At 35.9% G+C, this 12,390-nt stretch overlaps 1 protein-coding gene across 25 annotated transcripts in view; it reads left to right on the forward strand.

Moving 5' to 3' along the window:
* Nucleotides 1–12,390, forward strand: part of AFDN (afadin, adherens junction formation factor) — a 115,447-nt gene that overhangs the window by 77,458 nt on the left and 25,599 nt on the right. For all 25 annotated transcript variants that reach the window (XR_008462321.1, XM_054162788.1, XM_054162798.1 and 22 more), the window contains one exon: nucleotides 1,792–1,878. Coding sequence is in view for 24 of the 25 variants with exons in the window: in XM_054162788.1 (XP_054018763.1) it covers nucleotides 1,792–1,878 (87 nt within the window). In the remaining variant the exon portion in view is untranslated. The remainder of the gene's footprint in view (nucleotides 1–1,791; nucleotides 1,879–12,390) is intronic.

A 12,390-nucleotide genomic window follows, 5' to 3' on the forward strand; every position in this document is an offset into this window, starting at 1 on the left:
ATTTTTTAGATCTAGTGGAAACAAACATAATTTGAAGTTACACTAGGTATCTGCAGTTCCTCAGACTTAAGAAAAAGCTAAAACAGTTCTGGCCAGTCTGACTTAAAAAGGCTTGACAAAGAAATGCAGGATGAGTGGATGTTACTACTTTGGTCATCCATGGGAATGAAAACCTTGTGAGGCTGTTAGTTTAATGTGCTAAGCTTGAGAGTTCTAAAAGTTTTCAGTCGTGGTGTCTAAGTAATACTCTCAGTGCTGGTTCACAAATTGCCTCTTGGTGCAACATGTCTACGTAATCTAAATACTATGTAAATGTTCCATACTGGTGAGATTTTGGGGGTGCTTTTTTGTTTGCTTGATTTTTATCTTTTTCATTTATTTTTTTTTTTTAAGCCAAACCAAAACTATTGTCACTGTTCTTCTTCTTTTGGTAGCCTGAGGAATTGCCCAGGCTAGGCAGTCCTCAAGTTTTCACTGAATTTCTTTATTCGTAGACCAAGACAGAAATTCATTATAGGCTAATGACAAAGTTATTTTCCTAGTGGCTTAGTGCTTCCATTGTGTCATTTTGTATTGGTTTAGCTTCTTTTTTTTATTTTTATTGAATTAGTTTAATTATATTTCTATTTAAATTAATGGAAAAAATCCTAAATAGCATAGAAACAGATTCTGCTCTTCTGCCATCCTTGGCACAGGAGTGCTAGAATACTCCTAGCTTAAAAAACTACTTATTTTCCTAATAGTTGGAATTAATTAAAAAAAAAATTAAGTGTTTTAAAAATTAATTTCCTTCACTTATGTTTTAACTTTGTTATGGGTCATGTGGAACTTGTAGTTAGGATTTAATATGAACATAAAATAGGGTGATTTAACTTACGTGTTTCAGTTAATGAAGACTGATGAAAACATTTTGACTAGAGGGAACTGGCAGTTTTGCAAAGATATAAAAAGTAACCAAACAGATTTAGAGGCTTGGGCTGTATTTGAATTACAGAGTTTTTAGAAGTGATTGGCTTTCTTTCCCTTTTCCCTTTTCCCTTTTCCCTTTTCCCTTTTCCCTTTTCCCTTTTCCCTTTTCCCTTTTCCCTTTTCCCTTTTCCCTTTTCCCTTTTCCCTTTTCCCTTTTCCCTTTTCCCTTTTCCCTTTTCCCTTTTCCCTTTTCCCTTTTCCCTTTTCCCTTTTCCCTTTTTCCTTTCTCCTTTCTCCTTTTTCCTTTCTCCTTTTTCCTTTCTCCTTTTTCCTTTTTCCTTTTTCCTTTCTCCTTTTTCCTTTTTCCTTTTTTTTTTCCTTTTTCCTATTTCCTTTTTCCTTTTTCCTTTTTCGCTGTAAGTCTGCTTCTGAAATTAATTGGTCTCTTAATATCATTGCAGAATTACTATCTTCTAGATGCAACACTAAAAACTGAGCTCCATTTAGATCACCCTTCCCTTTCTAAGAGGGGCCTGCTGAGTCTGAAATTCAGTTTTCATTAAACATTACCACAGTTTTATACAGCTGTTATATTTTGAATTGTGAATTAGAGGAGAAACAACGGTTAGAATTCGAAACTTCAGCAGTGTTCATAACACAGATGTAGTATGTGATAATGTGAATACATATTAATCAAATACTAGAGAATTAACATGGAGTACCAGACATATTGTTTAGGATGTGAGATCTGCTGTTGCACTAATAATTTAGAGTGTAGATGAATTGTTTTACCCAGCAATATTCTTAGCTTGACAGTGAATATGAATTCATGGCTTTTTTTCTTCCCTTGTTTTTCCTTCTTTACCGTTCCCTGTTTGATAGGCTCAGCCTCTGAGGAAAGAACCTGAAATTATCACTGTAACACTAAAAAAACAAAATGGAATGGGCCTGAGCATTGTTGCTGCCAAGGTATGGAAGTCAGTTTAAGAGTTACTGAAAAAAAGCTCTTTCTTTTTTTCTTTTCTTTCTTTTTTTTTAATCGACCTACTGTGGAAAATGTTAATGGAAAAAAAAAAATCAATGTCCCTTAAGTTTGTTGTGTGCATCATATTGATGCATGTATAACTTAGTTTGGCTTCTTTTAAGTACAAAGCTACAGCTTAAGTATCTTGGTGAAGGAGGGCAGGCTAGGCCTCCTGCCCTAACTTGACAAAATTGTGGGTGTATGCTACTCTTAGAAGCAGTAGATAATAATGTATAGAATGCACATGCAACTCCAGCCACCAGATGGAGGACTCTACTAGTTGGTTGGGTTTGCTTTATTAACTAGGTCACATAGCAGGCATAACCTTTAAGTTTTAAGCTTCTTATAAATTGTACACCAGTGATACCAAAAGTTCTTGTAACTATGTGCTGTACAACAGGTAGAACAAGTTCTTTCACAGTGTAGTACACGGAACTTCAGAATGCTCTTGTTGTCCTTGGCACTTAGTACATGGGCTGAAAACATGATTATTTTACTGCTTCTGTCTCACATAGCTGATTGCTTATAAATGGCGCTATTTTTCTTTCTACAACTTTGGTCATTTTACAGTCTGTTCTTGAACTTATCATCTTGGGTGGTTATCAGCTTTTTAAAAATTAGTTCCAATATCTGTAAAGGAACATCAGGTGTCAGGTTTATATTGCTAACAGTCAGTAGTTATTGAGGAAACTATTCAGGATTTGAAAAAGGTAATTTTGTGTAGTTGGTTAAAAATTTGGGCAGAAAGTTTTGACATACATCAGATTGTATATGCATTAGACTTCTGATTGCCATCTGCATTTCTGTTGGATGTGTCCAAATGTGCAGTGGAAATAATTTGCTTCTTTTCACTTTAAACTGTGAAATCTGATTTCTCATAGAGAGAAGCAGGATATAATAGGAGGTAAAGTTTCTCTTTTCAGGGGAGCTGGCTGACTTCTACATGTTGTTTTAACAACTGCTACTCTAAATTTCCATTAGCACTATGCAGCAGTGCCTACTGGGCAGTGTGTAAGCTTGAGTTTTACAAGTTTAGGTATCTCATGATTTCTTTAGCGTGATCAGTGATGGAAGCACAGTTCCTCTCAGCACAGTTGCAGAAACACTGTTTCATGCAGTGACTACATTTCATCTTGCTGCAGTGTCCCTGGTGCAATACTGGAAGTCTGTTTTTTGGTTGTTTTGGTTTTTTTTGTTGAATGGTTGTCTTGAATCTTAATCTGAAATAAGAGAGAGATTTTAGTTTCAGTGTATGCAGAATAGAAACTTTTGCTTACTTTCAAGTCAGCAGAGTATTCAGTGCGCAGAAATAATCATCTTGCTTTGAAAGTGTTGAAAGAAGTTGCTGTAGTAGCTAAATAAGATTATTTTGAAGGTGTTACTGCAGGGGGTTGGAAGTTGCTTATTGTAATTAATAGCATGTTTTTCCCATAATAGGCTTCATTAAAAAAAAAGACAACAGAGTAGGAATAATATGCAGGCTTTCATTTTCTCAATCTCGACAGAGCAGAACACATTTGAGAATTGCGTGACTGTGAGCTTGCAATCATGGGTGGATTTTTTTCTTCTGTTCTTATCTTCTTGACTTTTGTTAATGATATGTCTTAATTCATGTATGTTTTACCAGTATGGAAATTGAAGTTCTTGTTTTTCCCTTTGGCTGAGGAAAATGGAAGAAGTCCAGTAGACTGTTTGTTGAAAGTTTCTAATAATTAACTGGATGGAATGCCTGAAAAAAGAGGGAGAGGCAAGTGTGAGAATAGATTAGTGTTTTTCTAACTTTTTTTAATAGTAAAAGGCCAGCTATCAAATGTTCATAAGAATGTGCCTTATAGCTGAATAAATTAAAATTCTAGTCATTTTCAGAAATAATAATTTTTTGCTGCCATGCACAGGATCCCCATTTCATTCATGACTCAATTACATTTATTGAACTGCTGGTTTCTAGGGTCCTTCAAAAGTGCTGTAATAAAAGAAAGTGCAGCAGCTGGTCAACAGGTGGCCCTACTCCAACCAGTGGAAGACAACGCTGAATCTATTTGGCTTTGGTTAGGAAAAGAGTTTTGGTTTTTTTTCCTATGATGTGACAAAATAGTTGCTCTCAGTATTATGCAAATGAGTGCTGACTTGCCTTGCTCGTTAAGTCTTAATGCACCCTTCATACCTGTCACTGGCTTTGGGTGAAATTTGTTAAAATGTAGGTTGGTGATACTCTAGAGAGGAATGAAATGGACCAACTCAGATCATAAAGAAAAGTTATTCCTTCTGACTGCTTTTCTTTCTTCTACCCACTGCAAAAAATACACACTTCCCCAGTAATCCATGCTTATCTGTGAGGAAACATCTCAGCATTTATAATTTGAGCTTTTATTAATGTTCAGGGTTTTGTAGATAGGCTGTGCCAATTAAGATTTTTAAAGGGCAAGTCAGATACCATACCTTACATATTCCTACCACAACAAATGTTGATTACCAAGTGATTGTCACACCTCTGTTACAGTAAAAAAACACATCTTGAGTTGAAACAAAGGTTGTAGAAGCAGAGAAGCAATGAAGCTTGCACTGAAATGCTCTGCACCTGCTTGTTCTTACAATAGATTCTGGTAGTAGGTGACTGCAAACACATTGACATTAATGTAAAAAAAACAAAATTGAAGGTGAATCAAGGAGTGTATGCAAGTATTAGGTCACTGAGAAACCTTGCATTTGATCCTCTTGTTGTCTAATGACAGGTAAAATATTTAAGAGCAGTAATTCTAATTTAGTAAAATATGAGTAGCTGTGAAACAGGGGTTTTAAAGGTCTGCCTTTAAATGCTGCATATCAAATAGTCCACCTCACTGTGTTGTAAGGGTGTGTTCAGAGGCAGGACAGCCCCTTTCAGCAACTGTGTAGTAAATATGTACACTATATGCATACATACCAGAGAAAACAAGTTTAGTTATGAAACAACTGTTAGCTGCCAGAGCACTGTAAACAGTGTTGTGTTTGTTTGGGTTCTGTTGGGTCTTGTTTTAAAATCAGGAATATAATGAACAGCATTTCTTGAACTCAGTACCTTGCACGGATTTTGATTTAAAGCTCAATTGTATCACTTCAGATGCTATCCAGAAAGGTAATTTGTTCTAGCTTTTTTGTAGGTGTTGCATATTTTCTTGCAATAAGATTCCTGTAAATTTATTAGCAGTAGCTTTGGTAATAGGTATATGGAAATGTGGTTGGTAGGAGTGGTCAGGCATCAGGAACAGGATCGCTTTTTGAGGTTGTGTGCAGACTTTGGTTGCTGTAACCCTGAAAGATGTTTCGATGTTAAAAGCTGCCTGACTCCCAACCACATTGTGGTTAAGTTTTTATGAACTCCAGATGATTTGGAAACAGCCTGCGCATGCAGTTTACTTTAAAAATATATCGCTTTTTTGGGGCTTTCACATGTGACTTCTCAGCCATCTGTGGGCCAGCACATTACTTCCTGTTTAATTTGGAGGGGTTTTGTCTTTTGTACAAACAGGCTCCTTTTTTTTTTTTTTCCCTAGCAGTTTTTGAAGTTTAGTAAAACCTCTAAAGTAAATGGAAGTCAGAACAGCATAGCTGATTACATAAGAGTCTGAATATTGTATTGGTTATAGCTGATGTTGATAAATGCTGCACTGTGTCATAGCATCCAGCTCTGAGTTATCTTGATGGATATCTTGGAAAATCCAGCAGACTAGAGTGGTGGTTGCTGTTGAGGGCTGAAAGAGAAGTGGAGAATTGTTTTTTTTCTTTCAAGGATCTGTAGTCCCGGAGATCAAAATGTGGTTTTCTGTTGTTGGAAGAACAGAATCCGTGGTAAGTCTGTTCAGGTTTCTGTTGGGATTGTTTTTCTCTGAAGTTTTAAATACTATCCTTGTACTTTCTCCTGCTCTCTTGCTTGTTTAAACCTGCCAGTAGTTAACTTGTTCATGTAGCAACAATGTATTGCAGCATGCAGTTATAGACAGATGTTAGTAGCTAACTTTCTAAAATCTAGAAGGAAAAATATTAACTAATTTTTTAGCTTGTACTTCATTCACACTTCTCAAATTTGTGGAAGTGACTATTAATATTGAAGGTTTCAGGTGTGATAACCACTGTTTTACTGTGGCAGAGCATGAATAGCATGACCTGTGATCTGTTTACTTGTCATAATAGTTGGCTTTAATCCAGATGGCTTTAAAAGTCTGTTTTCCCCTTGTAAAACCTTAGTAGAATAATTAAAATCCCAGTCTAGAGAAGATTTTAATACTCAGTAGACCCTTCTGAAAAGATTAGAACGTGCAAATATGTTGTTGCAGTTAGGATATCATGTGTTCAACAGAGTCACAGAGTAGAGACATTTGAATTCTGTTTAGCTTGCTGCTGCACACAAGAAGGGATTCCTGTGTTCTGCAAGAACGGTAGAACAAAACTTGTTACTTAATCTTCACATGTTAGTTATATTCATTAGCGGTGCTACAATTTAGCTCTTTAAAGTGTGGCACACTTCTACTTCTTCCTCAGTCATCTTTTATTAGTAAAACAGAAAATGCAACATTAAAATATGCACAAGCATGGTAAAATACATGTATATGCCCTTGCTAGGATGTAGGTCAGAGTGTATTTTCTAGGGTCCTTAAACAGAATATCAGATTAAATATTTTTTTAGTGCTTGCTAAAATAGGATGAGATGGTGATAAGATGCTGCTTCTTTAGTAGAAGTGTTTAAAACAATAAATGTGACAGTTCATCAAGCAATACTTTGGGGAAGAGGCTTACTTTTCGAAAAACAAGTGTGTTGCATCTTAGCTGTAAATAATTTGTATGATTTGGCAACTTTGTTTGTTCTTGAGATTTCATTAAATTATTCTAAGTTACTTTATGAAACCATTACTCATCGCAAACAGTCAATTTAAGGTGTTAAATTTGAGGATTTGAGACTACCAGGGATATCAGTTTTGATGTGAAGTTTTTCTGAAAGTATGCTGTACAAATACCTTGTAGATGACCTATCTAGAAGGAACAGGCTTAAAATAAATTAATTTTAAAATCTTTTGTTTCCCAAAAAAACTTGAAGATTAGATTTAAGGTTGTTAATAGTGCTAACATAATACACAAATTTGATTATCTTTACTCTTCATTTGCAAATATAGACAGTTGATGAGATGGGTTTTATTTATTTCCCCCACTTTTAGCTCTTGTTTTCCATATCTGAGGATTTCAGGTACCTCGGTATTTGAAGTCTGCTTGTTTGTGCTTTCCATCTATTTAAGGATTTTTATTTTTTATAACCTTTCCACTCAACATCAGTAAACTGAAGTGTTTGAGTAAGAAGAGTTAGAAGTTGGTTTGGTTAGGTTTTTTACTGTTTGATACTAATTCACATCAGCAGACTGAACTACTGGTGTTACCCGAACAGAATTCTTAGGAGGAACTTAAACTAAAAATGTAGTTTTTAATTGTCACTTCCAGCACAGATTTCTGAGTCTCACAGGAATAAAGAGAGCATATAAGCTGCCAGTTTAGTATTCATCAGGAACAAATCAGTAGTTATAGTTTAGCAATTTACTTGTTTCTTGTTGATTCATTACTTCCAGTGGGGTTTTTTGATTAAATTTTGATGCATTGTACAGGTTCTATAAAATTCTGTTAATGCTTCCATATGTTGTGTAAAAACTAAAGCTTATGCCAGCCCCACATGGTTTTTCTTCTCACTACCTGTGAGACCAGAACTCTGCTCAAACGGTTTTATCTTTTTTTATATGTTTTTATTTACATTAACATCGCAAACAGATCACTCAGACATTTGTATTTAATGCTTTCTGGAACACAGTGGGTTTCAAAATGCAGGTTCCAGTTCTTCCTTGCACTTACAAACAAGTCTACAAAAGCCTTAGCTAGAATTCCTCTACCAGGCTTCAATCAATTCTAGCATTCAAATTCTTTCAAAAATTCCATATAGATACATGTTGTTACAGCATTTAAATTTTTTTGCCCTGATTAATGGGAGAGTTCAAAAGTTAACAAATTCTGTGTTGACTTTTTACCTGTATAAATAATATTCAACCAATTCTGTGTTGTCTTTTTACCTGTATAAATAATATTCTGAACTGGGGTGGAAACATAGGTGCTTAATAGTGTGTGGAAATATATACACTGATACTGCATGCAGTTGTATCCATCTGAAACTGCAGGGCGGTCTTATGTGGAAGACTGTGCTGTGGCAGTGTTTTGGTTGTAATTTCCCCTTAGCTACAGAGCCAAGATCCATTTCTCAAAAAAAGTGCTGAGATGCAGATCTGTTTTCCAAAACAGATTGCCCAGTATGTTTTGTCTGTAAAGTCTTATCCACTGACCTAATTAAGCTGAGGTGTTGGTTCAGAGTTGCCTTAACAGGGAAAAGCATCACAAAATCTGCAATACAGCTTGTAGGTTGGTACATGACTGGATGGCCCTTAATACATCACTGACCATAGAGGATTTATAGCAAATATATGCTAAAAAGTTAACCCATGTTTGGTGAAATAGGGCTCAAGTGATATATTTTCCTTGAGCTCAAGAGAAGATTCCTTTTTTCCTTTGAAACAAGAGAAAAACAGACTCAAACAGGTTCATGTGTTTATATTAAAAAAAAAAAAATATTAAAAAGTGAGGGCCTTTTCTGTATTACAGAACCACAGAATTGTTTTGGCTGGAAAAGACCTCTAAGATCATAAAGTCCAGCTGTCAACCCAACACAACCATGACCATTAAACCATATCCCATAGTGTCGTGTCTATGTGCACTTGTAGAATATCATACAAATCTTGTTGGTTGCAGCATTTATAATAACAAAAGAGGCTTCCTTTTCATAAAGGCAAAGAAAGACTATGAATAAACTTAGTCTTTCAGAAATGTCCTATATGAAGCATTTTTCCCTTTACTTGCCACTTTCCCTGTTTCATGCGAAGAAGTTGTGTTACTTGATTCCAGTGTCACAATGAGGCTTTAGGCCAATTGCTTTAGCTGGTTCATTTGGTTTTTCATCTTTCAGAAGCACTCAGTTGCCAGTGTGTGAAAGAAATCACATTGTTACGAATTTGTACACTTCTGTCAAGCACAGAAGACACTACAGCTGTTTGTATTAGTGTGCCTGCTTTTCATATTTATCTAGTTGCCTTATTAAGGTTTCTGAATACCATAATTTTGGGTAGGGTTTCTGTTCGTTTGGAATTTTTTGTGTGTATATATATATATATTTATTTTAAGAAAATAAACCTACATATGCATGAGACTACAGTACTCTTTGTTAATGCCATTTCAGGAAGTCCATTTCAGAACATTCTGGATTCTTTGGTCTTTTATCTTCTGGGAGAAGCATGCTTTAGGAAGATAAAGGCATTTGTACTTGCTTTGAGTTCTGTGATACTGCGCTGCTTGCAATCTAGCTTTTCTTTTTTTTTTTCTTTTTTTTTTTCTTTTTTTTTTTCTTTTTTTTTTTCCTGAACAGTAATACACTTAATTTTTCACCTATCTTCTGACCCAGTACAACCTATAGCTACTATGGAATTACTCATATATGTTAAATGTTTGATGTTTCTTTGCCTCTGAAGAATGTTGGTTGTCACCAAAGTTTAAATCTCCACTGCCTGTTTACTTTAATTGGAAATACTTTGCTGCTTTGTGACTGTAGTTTGTCCAGCCCCAAAAATATTTGATGTCCACCCTCAGCCCCTCACCATGAAGAAGAGTTTGAGAGGGGAAAGCAGAAGTTTGTTTGTGGAGCATGGGTTGATTTTTAAGGTTCTTTTTAAGCCAGGGTACGATATGACTCATAGCAGCTGTAGCCACAACTAACAGACCAGTTTTGCATATGATAGGCTGGTTTGCCTCACTTACTTGGGAATTATGTAGTGCATGCTATGAATTATTTTGTCTTAACAATGACAAATTTCCAGTTTCTCTACATTCATCTTGAGGAAGTTGAGGCATTCACTTCCTCTGAAAAAGTGCTTTTATTTGATCTTCAAGTCCAGAGAAGTTTGCCCTCACTGAAGGCAGGAACAGTAACTACAAAGTTGGTCTTTCTCATTACTGTGGGCTGACAGCAAGTAATTTAATGATCCATAGATGCAGTATGTTAGGTAGGTGCATATAGTGGATAAATACGTACTCATCCAGATATAACCTACAAAATGCTTCCTGCTTTAGGGAATGTGAATATTTGGGTGACCAAAACCCTTTGCTTTTGACTCCTAGACAGAACACTTGTAAACTGGCTGCATAGTTTACTAAATAAGTATTCTTTAAAATGCTTACAAGCTTGGATTATTTAAACGCTTCTAGACTAATTACTTGCCAGAGAGTTCAGACTGAGACTTGATTCTGTTGCATAAACATGCCTTTAAGGATGTTTATAAAAACTTAAGAGATTTTCTGTATAAAGCTAAAAGCTTGGAATTGGAGTATTAGCCTTGATAGAAATCAGTAAAATCTACTCTGGACATAAATAAAAGATTTCAGGCCTGATAACTCGTATCAGGTTTGACAGCTACATTTCTGTCCTCTTGTTTAAAGACATTTTAATTGCAAGGATTCATTTGCTTTTCAAACTGTTTGGTTTCTGTAAAATACAAAAGAAGCTTAACAAAATACCCTGACTTGGGGAAACAGTGTCATCCTTGAAATGTTACAATATTCCAATAAGATGGATACATACATATATATATGTGCTATCTATATAATTAATATGAAACAATTTTTACAATTTTTGCATGATTATGCAAAATTCAAGAAAGTAATAAAATACTTATTTTAAACTCTAGTGGTTTACATGAAAACATTGAAGTGTTTTGATGTCTGAAGCCTCTTAATTGGACTGTTGCTCTGAAAAGGAAAACCATTTCAGTAGTCTTGTGTTTTAAGAGAGGAGTCTTCAAGTCAAGGCCATTAGGAAGACTCCCCTGCATTGAGATGTAAATAAAAGCAGGTTTTAACACATGTAACATTAAAACAAACAAAAACACCAAACCAACAACAAAACCAACTTGTATTGAAGTGTATGGTTTTTTCCTTGAAGTCAAACTTGATTCTGCCTGTCTGTATTGGAAGCTGTTCATCACTCCAGTTTTATTGGAGTGGTAAACAAAGTATGTAAAGCCAAACAGGTATGAGCAAATAATGATTTTAGAACAAGTAATAACAAGACGTTACTGTTAAGGTCTTGTCTGGAGCATTACCGGTTTGGTTAGGTGCTGTGCCTGCAGATATGTTGTGCAGATGCATAGCTCTTCTTTCTTAATTACTGCAATTTTGTTGTCATTCCTAACTACTGGAAAAGTTGTTTTGTAATAGTCTTCATAGTTTTAATTCTAATTATAGTTATTGAAATAACTAGGTCATCCTACAGATCTGTTAAAAGCACAAGAATATTACTAACCTTGCAGAAAGTACAGTTTCTGTTTGACTGAACCTAGTTGTAGGGCATGATGTTTTAGAGTAGGAGTAGCTTAACTGTTACCTCCTTGTCGACAGACCTTCATTCCTACTCTGCTACCTTTAGATTTGGGTACTGGTGAGGCTGCACAGTGTCTCAGCACCTCCAGGCCATCACGCCACTGATGGCAGGCCCCTCCATGGCATAGCACAGCGTGGGTGGCTTGCCTGGAAACCCAGCTGCATGTTGACACTCAAGAGAAGGAGCTGACAGCTCTTTCCACCATGCCATTATGGCTAACAAATACCAAATGGGAACTAGGAGCAGGCAGGATTTCTTTCTGCTTGCTTTCAGTGCTTTTCATGGTGATTTGAGTCACCTGCTTGCAGGCTAGTTGTGGTGCTGCCATCAGGAGGACTAAATCTGATTGATGTTCCTGTTGTTCTAACTGCTACTTTATATACTGTTGCACTGTACAGCCTGTTCTTGTTTTATAGCTGATGTCTGTGAGCCAAAGTTTCCTATGTTTGTTCCTGACAATGAAGTGTTACAAAACTCACCTTGTGACTTCGCAACACTAGCAATATGATCTGTTCCCTTTAAACACTTTCTTTAATTCTGTCATTTTTATCAATTCATTACTACTGTAGTCTTGTACATACTCAGTTTTACATTCTTTGGATGGAAGAGTAGTCATTTATTTTCCATAGTATTCCATAAAAGAAGCTGCCATTTTTAATATTCTAGCTCTTCTTTTTCTATGGTCCTCGAAGTATTTTTTTTTAAGCAAATACAGTATTTTGAGAAAGGGTGATTGGGCACTGGAATGGACTGTCCAGGGGGGTGGTGGACTTGCCATCACTGGAGGTCTTTGAGAAAAGATTGATGTGCCACTTGGTGGCATGGTTTGGCTGATGTTGTGGTATTATGTCATAGGCTGGGCTTGATGATCTCAGAGGTCTTTTCCAGCCTCAACAATTCTGTGATTCTGAGTGCAATCCTGTTAAGAGCAAGGAGGGGTTGCAAAATAATATTAATTGTGAAAACA

This window comes from Dryobates pubescens, chromosome 6 (genome assembly GCF_014839835.1).
Source record: "Dryobates pubescens isolate bDryPub1 chromosome 6, bDryPub1.pri, whole genome shotgun sequence".
NCBI lineage: Eukaryota > Metazoa > Chordata > Aves > Piciformes > Picidae > Dryobates > Dryobates pubescens.